Source organism: Achroia grisella, unplaced genomic scaffold, assembly GCF_030625045.1.
Source record: "Achroia grisella isolate CSIRO2021 unplaced genomic scaffold, CSIRO_AGI_Agris_v1 utg204, whole genome shotgun sequence".
Taxonomy (NCBI): Eukaryota; Metazoa; Arthropoda; class Insecta; order Lepidoptera; family Pyralidae; genus Achroia; species Achroia grisella.
The window spans coordinates 2,985,912-3,004,943 of NW_026712703.1; the positions used below are offsets into that span (position 1 = coordinate 2,985,912).

The window sequence follows — 19,032 nt, forward strand, 5'->3', positions numbered from 1 at the left end:
TTTTTTATATCCGTACAATTTACTTTCTAGAAATAATCATATGCACATATAAATCTAAATACATATTTTTTTAATATACACTGATATTATAAAGTGAACTATGGTATGATAAAAAATAATCCAAACGTATTTATCCACCGTCGCATATAAATAGACAAATTATGTACAACTAAAATAATTAGTACATACAAAATAAAAATCTTGTGTAACTTAATAATGATATGTAAATATAATCATTGAAAACATACTTATGACGTAAGTTATATGAATCATGTTTATTAGAACTAAATATTAATCTTCCTGAAATAAACATTTAAATTAAAGAACCAATTCTGCTTCGCAGTATAAATGCAGCCATAGTAAAATCGCCGTTCAAATTAATCATTTCATATAAAGAGAAATAATTACTCGACGTCAGTACATCTGTATCAATGTTATATGGACATCGCAACACAGAGCGGTCTGTAATTTCAACGTATCCTTTGAAGTGGGATTAATACCGGCAGCGGCTCCGCCCTTTGAGACTGCGACCACGCTCCAAATTAAATCCCTGTCCTTTCGCGGGATTCTCATTAACAATTTTAGAAGACTTAATGAGCGAGGAACATACGTATATTTAAAAAGTTTCATTATGCAGGTATAATAATAATTTACAATACTTGGGAGTCGTGGCATAGTGGTTTTCGCCCCTGACTCACCCTAACGATCATGAGTTTGAATATGGATAACACAATAAACTCTGTAATGTTAGTTTATAATTTTGAATCACCGATAATATAAGTTAATTAGAAATAGCTTCCCATCACGTCTGCCGTGGGATTTTAAGAAGGGTATTCTTCAATAACAGTAAAGATTCAAATAATTCATAATGTATACATACGTTATAATATTAATAGCAATTCATTGTAATACTGTACAAGGTACATAATGAATAACAAACCAGTAGTAACATCTAAAAATCACCATTCATTCATAAATGATGACAGAATACTGATACTAGGGTTCTGTCATTATTTATGAATCAGAGATTTGGACTATTGCAGATAACTTGCAAGCTTCAGGTAGAGCAAAGAACGTTGGCAGGATTACTTAGTTTGTGTAAATAAATCGTTGTGGAAACTACGTCATTTGTGCTTAATTATTTATACTAATATTATAAAGATTTGATTATTTGTTTACATTAAATTAAAAACGACTTTATGAAATTTATGTTATATACCAGTGCAAAGCCGGAGCAATATATTTTCATTTTATTGAAATGTTTTAAAATTTTGGTATTTTATAAACAAAAACGAATGTTTATGCTTCTAGCATTCTTAAACCATTGATCTAATTTTGAAAAATCTATGGGCGTTATTCTGTTTACACCAGTGAAAGGTGTTGAAAAACATGTTTTGTGAAAGATCTCAACTGGTTAGTTATGCAATTTTATTATTTACTGATGGAATAAATATATCCCATATGACTGACAAAATTGCCGGCAAATACTAGTTAGTTAGTATGATACTTATAAATTCATCTACCTGATATTCGAGATGCACATGCAGTTTTATATCTGTCTGTAGTCCCTCAAGCTTCCCGTTTATATCCGGATAACAAAATACTGTATTTAAGTGGCAGTTTGGCTTATAAAGATTTATTTGTGGCTGGGCATGCGGCCCCCTGGCGCCGTCGGAGTCGGCAACCGGCGGCGGCCCCGAGGCGCCGCGCCGTCCCGGCGGACAGACTTCGCGGCGACACGGATCTATCGATCTCGTGGGATGACGACACGACTGTCTCATATCGCCCGCGTTTGCTGACACACTTTTGCTAAATGGACTTGTTTTTCTATAAGAAGGCATATTATTAGAATGGCAGAACTGGTTAAAAATAGATTTCGAAGAATATACATATCACTTTTTCACAGCCTCTCAGTATATTCAAATTTTAAGTTTCTGTATTAAACTCTATAAGAATTACATGTATATTACATACAGGCTTACAGATGATATTTTAATATAGAAAAGAATTTTATATTAATAAATAACTTAAGTGGTCATGACCAACTTTATCATCACCATGTATCAAGGCAAATAGTGCAGCAGTGATATGTCGAATCCTTTCATAGAGTCAAAATCAGCTAAACTCTTAACAACTTATGAACTGCAGCAACTTAAGAACTTAATTATTTACATTTATAACATTTATAGTTAGTATTCGGTAATAGTAAATAAAACAATAATATGTTAATAAAATGAGCATAAATATGTACATCACATTTTTTATTGTTTTTACATTAAGCGTAAGCGCTTGAAATGTCATCATTAGTTAGTTGGTCTTAATTAGTCTATATATCTTATTTGAGAGTGTTCGAGTTTGTTTACAGCCTGTACGTACCAACTAACTCCATCACTAATTGGCCGCCGCATCCCACAGCGGAACCACAAAGCCATGCTCATTAAAATTTCATCTTAGAGCCTGAGGCATTTGTCCTCGCAACCAAATTGACGCGTAATGTTACACCCGCTGTCAGATCTCTCAAATTTCATGAAAATAAACATTTCATTGTATAGATTCCTCTATTAACAAGGGTAAATTAGCTGTCTTAATCCGTAATAGATACATAAGAAACATATATTTATGAAGAATAATTAATTATTAGTTTCATTTTATTATTGAGTATTATTTTTGTTTATTGCAACTGAAAAGAAATACAATTAACATAATTTATAGATAATATACTTTAGTTAGTCAGGTTTTAGTTAGTAATTTTGCGGTACATAGACTACCGTAATCAAAGTACTTATGAATGCAAATAATGTAGCCAATTATACAATTTCCATTAATACGATTTATTACAAAAAGATATTTATTTTGTTCTATCTACATTGTAATAATAAGATCAAATTGATTCAAATTGGTGCGTGAAACTAGAAAAATAAAACACCTTTACAAAGCTTTATAAAATCTTTTATTATATATATCTTATAAAATTTAAATAAAGGGAACAATAAAAAATAAAGTAAACATAATATAGTAAATGAAATATATCGAAGTAAATTACGGATGGAGTATACTAGAATCTTTATTTTCTGCGTGACATAAAGAAAGGACAGGATATGGAATTTCCTCTCCATCAAGGAAAGGCGCAAATTGAGGATATATTATTTACACCTGCCCGGCAATTTATCTAAGCTTTAAGCATTCAATACAATAATGTGACTATCTTTTTTTATAAATATACGGATTTACACAAGTTTAATAATTATAGATAGAATATATTATAAATATATTATATTAACTTTTTTTAGTTATTTAGCAAAACTTTTTTTAATATTCAATATTTATTACCTAGTAGATAGGTTAGGTGTATTTAGGTGTATGCTCTAGGTATATATACAAAAAATAATACCATATATAATTTTCTTGCTTAATTTAAAATTATGACCAAAAATGTAATATATAATATATCAAGTAATGTAATATATTACTTGGTATATTATATATTAAATGCCCTTTAAAAATTTTATCTCGGACATCACATTTTAATATCCATCATTAAGAGAATAAAACAAAACAAAGTGAGCAAAGAGCAATTAATTTAGGGGTCCGCTGTACAGCCCGAGGCGATGGACCAATCGAGTAATTGTCGCCAGCAATATTCAAATGGCGGCAACAATTAGCATGAGTGCTGTATACGTATTTTAGTCGTCAGCTCCCTAAGTACCAGTAGCGTTAGCATATAACATTTATAATATGCCAAACAAATTGAAAAGTCAGAAACGAAATTATTATACTGCTATATCATAATCTGTAAATTATAGCAGAGTTACATTATAATGGCTCTTTTAAAAATTTCATAATATTATAATGTCTTAATTTTATTACAATTACAATATTTGGCTCCCAAAAAAAGAAGTAAATAATTAATAATATTTTATAAAAATAATAATTTAAATAATAATATGCCGAAATATTATTTTGTGTAACAAATTAGGGAACATATTTTATATTATTTATAAAAAATACAGTCAAGTGGCGTGCATTATAAGGGTATCCAAGCCCTGTAGCTGAGATACTTATAAAATGTACATTCAGCTAAATATAACGGGTGATAATTGACAGGATCCTCCCCCTGTCAGCTCGTTCCAAATCTCTTTTGTGTACTGCGATAACGGTACAAAGCCTGCTAATGTCTTTTAAGGACTTAGTGATTTAAACGGACTAAATAATGAACCGGCTACCCTTCTGCGTTGGTTGCTAGTCGCTACGCAATTTATGAGCTTAAAACCTTGGGGATCGCTCATAAGGTTAATGTGTAGGTGGCTATATACAAATATCTAACTTCTCCATGCCCACTTATAGAAATCTGTTTACAAATTTACAAATTATTGTTTTCTTGAAATCTAGTAGTCATAAACATTAGAAGGAGACAACATTAATTAGTATTTATTTAATTCTATTATGGAAACAATACATTATTTTGTTTTTCATTGTTCTTTTTTATTAATCTTAGTTCTTTTGTTAAGATTTAAAAATATATTGAATCGTTCAAGAAGTTGTTCATAAATATTAATAACGTTAGATTTAAAATGCTAAATATTAGAAGAAACATGATCGATAAACAAGAAATGTGTTTTACTGATATTGACGATCAAGTCAGTATCAGCACAGATAACATAATAAAATATCATGGTATCAGTAAAGCAGTTCTAATGCCTAATGGCCTCAGTGCAAAAATATTAAAAGTAATTCAGTTTTATTATAATGAATATTTATATCAGTTTTATTACTAGTTACGTAGCACTACTAGTATATATAAATGGGAGACAATATAAACTTGTCGGTCGATCTAAATCGGCGTTTAGATAAACGATTGTATGATCTCAATATTCAGAACTTCTTATATACCATACATTTTATCACTTCCAATATTTAAAGTAATTTCCTGTCTATAAATAAAATATCGAACCCTACCACATATTTTTTTTTGACAATTAACACAGCGCCATCTAGACCCAAGTTAAGCTAGCTAAAGCTTGTGTTATGAATACTAGATAACTGATACATATACATAGATATTTTTTATTTGTAAATACATACATATTATACATAGAAAACAACCAGACCGATACAAACAATTATACTCATGAATACAAATGTTTGTGCCGTGTGAGGAATCGATCCCGCGACCATCGGTCGTAAAGCGGTGTGCTAGACCGCTAAACCACCGAGGTCGTCATGGTATTATAGGCATGGTAAATATAATGTGAACAAGGTTTCTAAATGTTTATGTGCCACAAAAATCTTAGTACTTTTCTGTACTTTATTTAATTTCCAATGGCACTCAAAATCTAAGTTAGATATTGTGTATATTGTAGGATTAGTCTTAGTGCATTAAATTGAACATAGCTCACTTAACACGATTTCAGACAATGTGATCTGTCATGCGTGAGTGATAAATTCAACTGAGTATAAAAAAACATATTGTTTCTTATTATGATCAAATTATTTCGATGGGTACAAAATAACTTTACTAGTATGTACATCTCAATCACTCGGCATATAAATTTAAATTATATGACGAGTGATTGAGATGTACATACCAATATTTCTAGAAGAAAGAGTAAACTAAACTTTTTTACCTTTGTGAACACAGGAAAAACTATTATATATCTACTGCAATGCCAGTTTTATAAACATAGTTTCCTAAAATTTCCATTAAAAAGGAAATAAGAACGCAATACGCAATGCCTTCTTGCACTGAATACGAAATTATATCAATATATTAAAACTGTTGTTATTTTGTAAACTTATGTTATACAAAACCGTCTTATAAGCATATAGCTTTGTTAACAAATCAGGATTGGTGCAATCGTCGGTAGTCGGCAGTCGGTTCGCATGACGACACAAATCCGGATGATGTCTGTTTGTTATCAGCGCTGAACAGTCGACTGAGCCTGTAGGGCTGTCTCCCGCTATACTATAATCGCATTATTTATTGAGCTCGCTCGATTTGCGAGGCTGTGGCGGATTTTAGTCATTTTTCAGATTAAGACTTCAAGTAATTTCATGAGTAGCAAGTACTTTTAAGGTTAAGTTTTATCTATATACATATAATTTTGCAAGTTGTACCAATGTTATAAATTCCAAAGGTAACCTGTATTTTCGCTTATAATAATAAGTTAGGTACAAATCCTAACAGAAAACATATATATGGCACATAATTCAAAATTATTTAACAGCAAAACTGTCTGATAAAGATATTCTTAAACTTCCTTTTTAATAAGGATTGTTTATTATTTAACAATATAGTATGTATTTTACTAGGCCGCGAACGAGCCGTGATCGACTTTATAGTCAGCCTAAAAAATAAATTTTATTCCCTATTTTTTGTACAAAAGGGCTGAACTTGCAGTATAAGCAGACTCAAAATAATCTAACATAAGAGAAAATAATGTAAAAAAATCGATGAAAATAACCTGAATTTTATTTCATTTTTATTTGTATCTAATAGTTGATGGGATCTACTTTAAAGTGGCAATACATCCATCTTGCTGTCATGTACATCTCATTATTCTATTATTTCTAAATTTCTAAAATTATATCAAAATAATTTTGTATAATAAAAGTGATATTAAAATGACTACAAGATTCTAAACGAACTATCAATTTGGACATCTAGTTAGACTGATCAGTGTCGGCCCTCAAGTAAAAATGCTCGTTACTGCAAAGTCCAAGATACACCGCCCTTATATTTTATTTTCTTGCTACACGTATTATCCGGCTGTCAATATTATCGACGATCGACTCGCAGCTTCAACGGCTTCCGCCAAATTGCTTCTTTCCCGATCAAATCATTGTTTGTTTTGCAGCGGATTATTGATTTCCGTGTCTATATTTGTGGTTTTATAAATAATAAAAATAATACAAAGTACTAATATAAAATCAATATATTTAAGTATATAGTAAAAATACTACTCTACCTGAATAATATGTAGGCCTTACTAAGTTATATCTTGTCTTTCACGAAAGATTACAAATAGCTTGACTGTATCGTAATACAGTACATATGTAGTTGACAATAATTTATCTTAGCTCATTTACAGTATGTGTGGTATTCAGAAATTTTCCTCCAGTCATACTAATATCTATTAGTTATAAATAACAATGTAATTACTGTTAATTATTACACCTCTGGGGCTTCAAACTGGCTCAGGGCCTATTGGAAACGGACAGAGACTCGAACCGTGAGTTAAAAAGTATTATTTATCTATTTTTAAATTTAAGATTTTATGAATACTCGTATTGCAAGTATGCATTTACTCTAAAATTTTCTACTGAGTTATAAGTAATATCAAAAACTTTAAAACACAAATACTTCTCTATACTATTTTAAAAGTATACGAAATACTTAACAGTGAATATCTTTAAGATATATTGAGTTTCATAATATTTTGAAAAACGAGATCATTGGTTCATCGAAGATTTATAACCAAAAAATATTATTTGGTATTAACCAAATATTTTATTTAATATTTTACTATTAACTTTTATAATATATAAAAGTTAATAGTAAAATATTAACTCCTTAAATATATATAAATGTTAGAGAATACTTGTTACAATACATATGATATACCCGTTATTAACTAACGATTTCTTCATCTGAAGGTTTTTGTACAAAGAGAGAATTAGTCAGTCACAGTCTCTAAAGAACCTATAAAAGTGAATAATTTGCCGATGGATTAGTAAGTTTATATTTTGGTAATTAGTGTAATCATGAGAAGTGACAATACATCCACCTGTAAGAACGTAGGTCTTAAATTATGAATAAATAAATCACTTACTTCTTTTATTATCTAAATTGATTTTGGGGTTTTCTTTCCAAACCGGTTAACCTAATTAGAACAAATGTTAAAAATACTAAAACAAAAATTAAATAGTTACTGACTGAGAGAGATCTATTTATTCAATTACTTTTATTAGCGCACATAAATACTGCGCAATCTCAAAAGAAGAGACATGTAGTATACTTTGAACAATAACCACATCAAAGTTATTGATTTCAAGTTTTAATCAATATATCCCTCTTTGCTCGATTCGAATCACTTACTTGAGTATAAGGTGTTTGTTGGCGAGCAGGCCGGAGGCCTTGTCCTTCGCGGCTCGTAGCCCTTGCATTGCTGATGCCCGGCTTCCTTCATTCATTCATACGTTACTAACACCTGTAACATAGACGTACATTAGACACGAATATAATTTGTATACAAAGAAGTTATAAAATTTACAACTCTTTTTTACTCCTATATAATTGGCATAGCAAACAAGCTGACGGCAGTTTATGAAAATGGAAGTCATCGCTTATACATGCAATACTAATATTAATACATTATAATACATTGTAACATATATGGTACTTCATTTCTTGGTTGCCAAACTTTGTGACTGTACTGCTTGATGTTTGTATGTTTGTACTGCCACCTTTTAAACCGGAATAGGTACGATTTGGAACGCAAGCTGTTAATGCAATAAATAAATGAGTTTATATGAAATCCCCCCGCGTATTAAGAAAAGTATGATTAGGATTAGATGGTAGGGTTCCAAAAAAAACTTCAAAACAGTCACTTCTATAGCGTATTGGCGTGACTTTGTCAGTCCATCTATATGTCACCGGGCTATATTTCGGAAACTACTAGCATAATCGATTTAAAATTTCTATTTATGGCCAATTTATAACGAAAATAAAAATAAAATATATTCTTTACAGGAGGGTCCAACATAGGATTTTTCATAATATGGCTCTACTTATTAATTTATGAAAAGTAAAGAATGGATTATTGTATTATATCAGAAAGAAATTATAATATCTATTTATATATTTCTACTTGGTAAAATCACAGAATATTTTTTTTATTATCGAGATATTAACTTCCAGTGAGATAGCGAGATATGCAATTGTCACTACATCTAGGGGCGATCAGAAGTTCTCGGCCTACATTGAGTTATGTAAGTAAAATTATTATCTTTTATTTAAAGAATTTTAATTAAAAATGGTTTAAGTATAATTAAATTATATGACATTTTAATGTATTGCTTATAGATACTACAAAAATAAGTAAAGTGTAATATTTCAAACCCATTAATATCTTACAGTAATAATTTGTTTTGGTAAATAGCTTTTTTCTATTCTATAGAATTGAAATAGAATAGAACAAATCCTTTAATTCCTAATCCCGTACCTTCTTTTTAAGTATTTGTAGTTGTGGTTCTAATTATTTCATTTTATTTAATACATTAGTATATTAATCAGTACTTATTAAAAATCAATACTACTAGTACTGATATATTAGCATTACATAAATTAAATAAATGTTTAAACTTAAACTTACTGCCTATAGTATATAAGTGTATACTATATATAAAACAACTTACATATATATTTTATATATAATATATATACATATAGATAGGTAACCGATTACGTAATCGATCCATTTGGTGTACACTCAGTTAACCGCTATATACATATATTATCTAGTTTCTGTTTCTACAAATAGGAACAAAAATTGTTGCAATATGATTATGTAATTATTATAATTAGAATATTACATATGAATACTTACATTTTTCTAGATCCCAGGCGTAGCAGGTGCCTCGTAGCGTCTGTCGCTGGCGTAGCACCCCGCGCGTCTCTTGTGTAGCGCGACGGCTGCGCGTAGCCTCTAATGCTATTGGCCGGCCCTGCTACGGATGTAGACGAAATTCATCCAATCCCAAGCTCTCCTGTAAAGAGGCGTGGTTTTTCACTTTTCAGAAAATTTTCAGCGGACCCCAAAGTATGGTTTGCATAAGCTTCATCAATGTTTCCACGCAGATTTCCTAGTATAGAGACATTAAGCCCTGCATTCGTTGATTGAAATGCACTACACTCAATTCTACATATATTTCATATTTTAACATATACATACATCATACATATATATGTATGTGAGGAACAAAGATAGTAATATCATTTAGAGAGTCAATGAATGCATAAAAATAACTCAATCATTTCGAACATATTTATTAAAGAATTCCAAATATTGTGGCGCATAATTAAAAACAGACTATATATCATTTTATACACAACTTATTAATATTATCAGAATATAATTTTGATAATGTTAATAAGTTGTGTATAAAAAGGTTTTGTCACGTAAATTTTGTAATAACCTTTTTCATCATAGAGTAGTTATCAAGTTATTGAAAAAAATAAGACATAATCAAAGAGGTTTATTACTTTTAGTATAAAATTTTTGACCTTGCATTTCTCTCTTCAGAAAATAGATCTATGGGCTACATTATAATATTGTTTGTATGTAATTAAAATGGCAACCAATCTAACGATACACCTAATAATAAGGTGCTGCCAGGGATATAATATCATCAATAGTTATGTTGAGAAGATTTTTATACCCATTAGTTAAAGGGTAAAGGAATTTCCTATACCCAGCTGGCTTTAATCATCAGTCTTTAGATACGAATTAGGTAGAACCTTTTAATAAAATAATACATTATATTAGTTAAAACAAAACCATTCTCGTATATTATTCATGCAGCTCAATCGGTTCTAACTGTAAAATAAACATTCAAAGTATGTGATAAATGCTTATTGCGAGAAATAAATACTGATTACTATTTACTTATATTGATTTTATTTTAAATTAAAATTAATACAAACAAGTAATTTAATTTACTTGTTTATCTACAAATATAACGCTTTTATATAATATGAATCTAATGACGTTATTAGCTATTAGTAAAATTTTTAAAGGAAATGTTTTTTTTTGAACGAGCATGCGGCTCACCTGATGGTAAATGATTACCGCCGCCCATGAGCACCCGCAACACCAGGGGAATTGCAAGTACGTTGTCGGCCTTTTATTATTTTTAGTGTATTTAAACAAAATGTTGTTTTTTTAATTAATTATTTACTTTTTAGTGATCGCTGAACAGGGTAAATAAAAATAAAATAAGTTTCATTTGTATTTGTAAATTTGATTTTAATTCATTACATATGTATATTTGTCATATACTTCTTTAGAAGTGTGTAACTTTACACACTTCTAAAGAAGTATATATATATATGTCTTTAATATAACACGAATAAATACTTTTGAAATATAATTACTTTCCATTCGTAAAATGTTCGAAATATGAAAATTAATAAGTATGTAGTAATATGATTTGGAATTCTGATTTTGATATTATAAATATGAGTATTATAATTTGATTTATTCTGTAGTTAATCTAAATTTAGAATAATAATATGATTAAATATCTTGATCAATTAAGCAAACCTTTGAAAAATGTTTTGCAAAATGGGCAGCATCGTTAAGGTGAAATTCTGATAGACTAGACATCGATATTATACCAGTATTATAATCGAAATAATATAATATCAGTGTAATATCGGGCCCAGTTCATTTCACGGCCAGAGGAGCCCGCAAATGAAGTTTCCGCGGTCCAACGAGCTCGAACCGTTCGATTTTCTTGTCTCTCAATGTATTTAAAATGGATATGGTAGGCATTTAGATTTTACTATTTTGATTTAATATAAAATGACAGCAAAGTAACACATAATAATAATAAACATTTATTAAACTTATTACTGTTTCATAATGGTATAATCTGGATATAATTATTGATTTATTTGCTCTGTAATTCTCTAATTCATGATATTTTCATGACTTGGAGAATCACAAAAGAAAGAAACTGCCACAATAATTGTAATAGAAATGTTAATCTTAGGAATATTACAGATTCTAATCAAGTCTTATATAAGTGGTATTTCGCCGAATGCAATGAAATTTACGCTACATTAGGTATTAGGCTATTGATAACACATATAACACAGGATAGTTTTAATACTAATTCGTGTGGACAAAGCTGCGATTTTTAGCTAATCATCAGATTGCGTGAGCCGCCTCAAATATTCGTAGCTCCTAGGAATGATTCATAACGCCACGCTGACTGAATATGGTACGGCGTTTGAATCAAAATCTTTCCGAACGACCGTTTTTGAAACTCTTTTACATTGATACCCGTAGATATTACTCATTTTCTACGGATTTGAATATGCGAATGAGAAAGTGTGTGCACAACGCACCAGAGACTTTCTTACAGTTTTATTAGATTTTTATATATATTTAAAATCCATTCTATTGTTCGATTATTTGTCATTTTTTAAATATATGTCTTTTACCATCAGCGACCTTAGTTTCTCTAAATACTAAAATTAAAATATATTAAAAATAAAGTCCTTAAGAAAACTTAGTCGTTAAAAATGTGAAAGATGAACGTGTGTATAATTATAAGTTCAGAACGCATTCTAATAACCGTAATGACTGATCTCAAATCATAACAGAATGTTAGACTTGTCACTTTTGTATGATCTTCCCTCCAATGTTACTGTAATATGTTAGGTACAATATTAAATATAAATTGTTATTTGTAATAAATTCTGCATCTTTAAGTATAATAATAAATATAACAGAATGTACTTTATGTGTGATATTTGATGGCTACTAGCGACGGTATCCATATTTTAAACCGATTTTAATTATTTCTTTATTTAGTTTTGAATTTATCAGAATTGTATTGAATTAATGTAGTCACAGTATTTCAATATTTCACCAAAATTAAAATAAGTCGTTTTTTATAAAATTTTAGTCTGTAAAGAATTATAACACTTCAAATATTTAATTCATCATGAGCGACTTAACATTATCTAATAGTATTCCAAACCAACCGATACAAGTTTAGAACGAACCGACGGAAATATTCACGGACGTACAAGGTCGAAATTTAAAAAATCCATAGATCAGGTTTGATCTATGGATTTTTTAAATTTCGACTTTTAAATGTCAGTACTCATGATACAACTTATCTTCACACAAACTTTCTTTATAGTTTAGCCGTTTAACCGTGAGAAGGTAGCTACCATGCAAATACACTTATGTATTTATACTATTAGAGTTCTGTCACGCAATAACAAACCGTAATCAAAAACGAAAGTATATCAAAAATATCTTAATTCATGTAGGTATAATTCCAGACACGGCTAATATGTTCAAATATAAAAAAACTCAGTAAATTAAGATTTTACACAGATTTTAGTAAAAAGTAAAATATTGTATGACTTTATTATTACAAACATTTACATCGTTTTTCAAATCAATGCAACCCCATGATTTGTGTATTCTTTTATACACTGTAACGTCACAGTGGGGTGGAACGCAATCTAGTTAAATTCATCTAAAACTGCTGAGTGAGTAACTTGCTTATTACAAATCATAGGCCTCTGGTTAGGGAGAAAACAGCGATAGCGGGTGAGTATCATCTGCTGCACTGTAGGCAATTAGGCAGATACAACGGTCATTTGTCTCTATATATTATTCCATAATAAACTAAACATATAAGAGTAGAAACTCCAGAAAAAAAATCGTGGTAATGGAGATTCCATTTATTTTGAGAGTATGTTAGTTCATTATATAAATTGTTAAATGGATCTTATCATGAATAATTTAAGGTAAATTAAAGTCTCTAGTTAATAATTAACCTCTCTAGTTATGTCAAGTCAGTTTCACTGGTTCACGAGCTGACTGTAATAATAGTTGTTTCCACCTAACTTAGTAAAATGCCAGTAGTTTTTTTCTACTACATTGCTGTTACTATTACACCAATCAGCTCGTCATCACGGCTAGTGTAACCTAGTTAAAACGTCGATTGTATCGAATTCAATTGAACCGACTTTTTAATATGATTGAAACGGTAAGCGCTAACCATCACCTATATATATATATATAAAATACTTATCTCGTCACAACGGTGGCACACTGTCATACCAGAGTTCTATGATAAAACAACTTAAATAAAGCTATCAAAGCAAGCCACTTGTAGGCTGAAAAAGGTGAGACTGAAATACCCACGCAGACGACTTTTTACAGTCTACTTACGGTTAATCATCAATGAAAAAAGATGACTTTTGCAAGGTATAAAGTAACAATATTTTTAATTTCAATCATTCGTTACTACAATTGTTAGATATATCAACTCTATGTACTAGTAAAAGTATGTATTATAATAAAATAACAACTATATAACATTAATTTAACTATGTCTCTAACACAATTTACTTTAGCAATTAAAATACAACCAGCACATTCTGTGCTCAACGACCGAATTTCGCGGCTTACAAAAACCCTCCCTTTTATACAGAGAAGATATGAGTTGGGGTTATATGCAACTAGTTTAACGATACCGAGTAATAATGAAACTACCTTCTTTTAATATAAAATATGAAATTTTTCGACAATATCGATGTGAACCCTAACACAATATATCTGGAAAAAAAGTCCTCGCAATATATAACAAAGTGTCTAAGAGATCTTTTAAAAATATATTTTATTATACCATCACGCTTACCAACTTAAAAACCGTACCTACTCATATTTATATACATATATAGTTTTTTCGGTCATCTGTTAATCTGTACATTACAGACTGACATGAGTTTGGGAGTACATTTCCTCGTTCTATTGTACAAACTCACAAAGAATAGAGAGATATTTAATACAATAACTGGACGGTTATTAGTGACAATTACTAATTAATTGATCGATTGACCACACATTAAAAAAATTCTTTCTCTATTTTACACATTGGATTATTATAGTTTAAAAAATAACTGTACAATAAAGCCCTATTCAGATCAGAGGCTAATTCTATGTCTACTTTTCTCTTTATGAAGATACATCAAAATTAAATAAAATAAAAATATTATTGTACTGAACGACTACCACACACGTGGAATGCAATCTACTGACAATAAACTCTGCTCCTACTGTTTTTAAATAAAATTGTACCTAATTATAAAATATTAATATACATAAACCCTACCCCCACTGTTTTCCAATGAGATTGTGCCTAATTATAGTAATATAGGTCTTATTATGCATTAAACTTGAGCTTTAATATGTAATAGTTAAGTTATGTTTAAAGTAATACAGCGCCCGCCAGCATATGCTGCTAAATTATGTGTCTAAATATTCATAATTCAATCGACAGCCATAATATGAGACCTGTTCCTATGGTCACCATAAGTGCACGACTGCTGACCATGTATGACAGATGAATATGCATGACTATGGCAAGTCAACACTTCATACGGATACCTTTTTACCCTTTTACTATAGAACCCTAAAAGCTTGTAAAGAGTCATCGCGATGGGCACTCGGCTGTATCGTACACTCGCCGATAGGGCGCACTCAGCACTTATCGCCTCCAATCGGCTGGTGAAGTGGCCGTTCACTACCCACTTCTATATAATAATAAGCTTATGGACATAAAACGAGGTTGTACAATATATACAAAGTATGAAAATATTCATATATATAAATAGATAAGTTCTAGCTCACTGATCCATCACCCAACCTAAACTCTTTGACCTAAAAACCCGATATTTACATAAGTGTTGTTCTTAAGACGTTGATGTAAGAAAAGATATTTCAAAATATAATTCCTAAGGTAGAGTAAAACTGAACTTCATGTTTTGTTTGAAGAAACAATATAAAATACACATTCTGATTCCATACTATTCCTACTATACTTAGTTCATTTTAGGAAAGACTCCTAAAATGATAAGCATATACGTATTTCATAATTTTTTAACTCGATCGAAGTCGTGCACAAAATCTTGGATGCAATGTTTATATTCAATAATTTTCGAATGTGGAAGGAAGTTCCATTTACCTTAATTTATTTCTGTAATAGAAAATACTTATAAATATTTTTTTACTTAGGTATTGTTTATTTCTAATAATAATAATAATAATCAGCCTGCCGTCATTTTATGATGATGTAACCGTATGTTTATAGGTATATGATAATGTGTAAAATATATTTTATACATTATATTGTCAATTTTGTATTGTTTAAATCAGAATAAGTATAGATATTTATTGATGACTCATACTAATATTTTAAATAGCAAATTCAATTTATTTACCTGTGTTTAAACGCCTTGATTAATCGATATAAAATTAGGCCTACCTACCAATAGATGGAATGGAGGCAACGTGACCAATGCAGCCGAAATCGAATTTACGGGTAATATATTTAAACTTCAATATAAGATACAGGTTTAATTTCTGTTTATTAGTAACTGCTTTATAATAAAATAATTTTACTGAGAGAATTACCATGACACGAAATACAAGTCATCAGACTGCTACTTTAGATAGACTAAAAGTTAAAGTAATAAGATTTCTTAGTAAAAAGGAATTAAATATTTAATACAAAATCATTCAGCACAACTACATCAAGTCACATTAAATCTAGCGACACCTCGTAACTCCTCCAAGCGCACCTTTTTCCACACGATTTCATATCACCACCGTTACCTGGGGGGGCAACTTCCCTCTCACTCTTACACATTAATATACAAACACTCTGTCTCTCTCCCCTTGCTATTTATGACTTATTAACTTCTCTGAGGTATCATAGCAACCTCTCCCATGCCGCTCCGACGATTTAATATAGCAAATTGTGAACTCAACTGAGAATAACTCAAAAACACTTTATTAAATTCCATAGACTGAAGTTGCATTTGCTATATTGCAGAAAATGACTTCACTATTGAATAAAACTGTTTTAATATAGACTTAAAATTGAAATTAAAATCGAATTAGTTATTTAAGTATAGTATTCACTATGATGTTAATGCGAGTTTAAATGCAAGGATTTTGGCACGGCTCCCAAATAAGATACTCTCCAGTTTTATAAAAAACATACTGACAGAACGAGTAGATAATCCGACGGTACTATCGAAGGTTGTTATTTATCAAATTAAATAGGTATCAAAATTAATATGAAATTAATCATGTGTACCTCAGTCTCGCTGTCGTCTATTTCACATCCTAAGCAGCCTGTTCTGTGGACTATGTTTGGTTGTAGAATCAGATTAAGCAGTGAAATTACAGGATAAGAGGCATCTTAGTCCTCTGGAAAGGCAATGAGTGGAATCAGGGGTGTCACATGATAAGATGATTTAAGCAATGCTAATTCATACATATAGACAACTGTTTTAACGCTTATCATCAGCTGAACCATCAGCCTATATTCCATTCCAATTACACAATAAAAATTAATTCTATCATATTTTTGAAAAGTCTATTAAGATTACAAAGATTCAATACTCAAAACAAATTTGTAAACCGTCACTAAAGAAAGACAAAATATTCGTGGTATATATATTATGAATCTTTATCACAATTTTTAACGAAAATGCCTTAATAATGGTACATATTCATTATTTTTAGTGATCTTATTGGTTAGCCCTTGATTTGTATGAGGACTTTAGATAACATAATGACAAAAAATTACCTAGAAATGAAAGTAGGTCTATTTAATAAAATAAATTTATCAAAAATTGCTTGTTATGTCCAATATAAATAAGTGCAAATAAGTAATAAAATTATCTTATTTGTTTTCTTACACTTAAAGTTCCAACTGTAGTTTCTGTAGTTATTATACGTAATCAGACTAAAAAAATACCAATAATAAAAGATTAAAAAGACAAATAAATGCTTACAATATTAATAAATACAAAAGCACGGTTAAATATAAATTAGACTTAGAGTTACAATCTATCAGTCTTAATAATCCTGATATTAAATTAATTATGATATAAAAAAAAAAATATTCTTTACACCAAGTTAATTAGTCTTTTGTCAAAAGAATACCAGAATATTTTCAAGAAAAAGAATATTGTGTTAAATCTAAATTTACAGAATGAGCAACAGTAGGAATACTTAAAAGTAAAAACGTTTTATTTGATTTATATGATCAAAAAAAATATAGATTTGATGACAAATTTACGACTTATGTGAGAAATTATTCAAAAATTTTCAAACAAGTTTGTATTGCAGCTAAATCTAATTATATAAATAAACAAATTAATCAGTCTTCTGACAAAATTAAGACCATCTGGGGAATTATAAACAAAGAAACTGGAAGGTCTGAAAAAGCCTGCAATCAATTCTCATTAAATTATGACAATAAGTTAATAACAGCAACAAAAGATATATTTCATATTTTCCAAGATTTTTTTGCTAATATTCCGATTGATATTACATCTTCTCTAGACTCATCTCCAATTCGAGCAAAAACACTACTGGAGGCTAATGTCAGTCCTTTCTCTTTAACAGTTAAATTTTCACATGTCAGCCCTTCTCATATAATAAAAATATTCAAACAGTTAAATTTAAAAAATACGGAAGATCTCTGGGGCATGTCAGTTAAAGCATGTCAGTTAAAGTAGTTAGTTCATTCATAGATATTGTTGCTCCTTATCTAGTTACTATTTTCAATAAATGTGTTGATAATGGTGTATTTTAATTTATGATAATGGTGTATTTTAATGGTGTATTTTAATTAATTTATAATTAAATTTCATTAATTGTGGAATTAATGAAATTTAATTATAAATTAATTCCACTGTTTAAATCAGGAGATAGATTTGAGCTAGGCAACTATAGACCAATTTCTATTGTTTAATCAAATGTTAAAATACTTCAGGGATAACGGACTGCTTCACAGTCACCAATATGGTCTCACTGCCGGTAAGTCTACTACTGATACAGGTGTAGCGCTTATTACACATATATTCAAATCATGGGAGAACTCACAGGATGCTCTCGGCATTTTTTGTGACTTATCGAAGACGTTTGATTGCGTAGCTCATAAAACACTTTTGTATAACCTCGAACATTATGGTATTAGAGATAATGACCTAAGTCTAATGAAAACTTATCTAGAGGATAGGGTGCAAACTGTAGATATTGATGGTGTAAAGTCTAAGGGAACTAACATAAAAATGGGCGTTCCTCAAGGTTCAATCTTATGGCGAATTTCTCTTTTTAATTTATATAAATGACCTTCCCTACATGGTAGAGAAAGTTGCAGATATAGTGTTATTTGCGGATGATACTTCGTTAGTGTTTAAAATTG

General features: G+C 29.8%; 1 protein-coding gene across 1 annotated transcript in view; it reads right to left on the reverse strand.

Moving 5' to 3' along the window:
- The window catches only part of LOC131841967 (vesicular glutamate transporter 1), a 37,396-nt gene extending 27,684 nt beyond the window's left edge, over positions 1-9,712 (reverse strand). The window contains exons 1-2 of the mRNA XM_059190386.1: positions 9,606-9,712; positions 8,096-8,207 (exon numbers count right to left, since the gene is read on the reverse strand). Coding sequence (XP_059046369.1) covers positions 8,096-8,190 — 95 coding nt within the window. The 5' untranslated portion in view covers positions 8,191-8,207; positions 9,606-9,712. The remainder of the gene's footprint in view (positions 1-8,095; positions 8,208-9,605) is intronic.
- Positions 9,713-19,032: the final 9,320 nt, after the last annotated feature.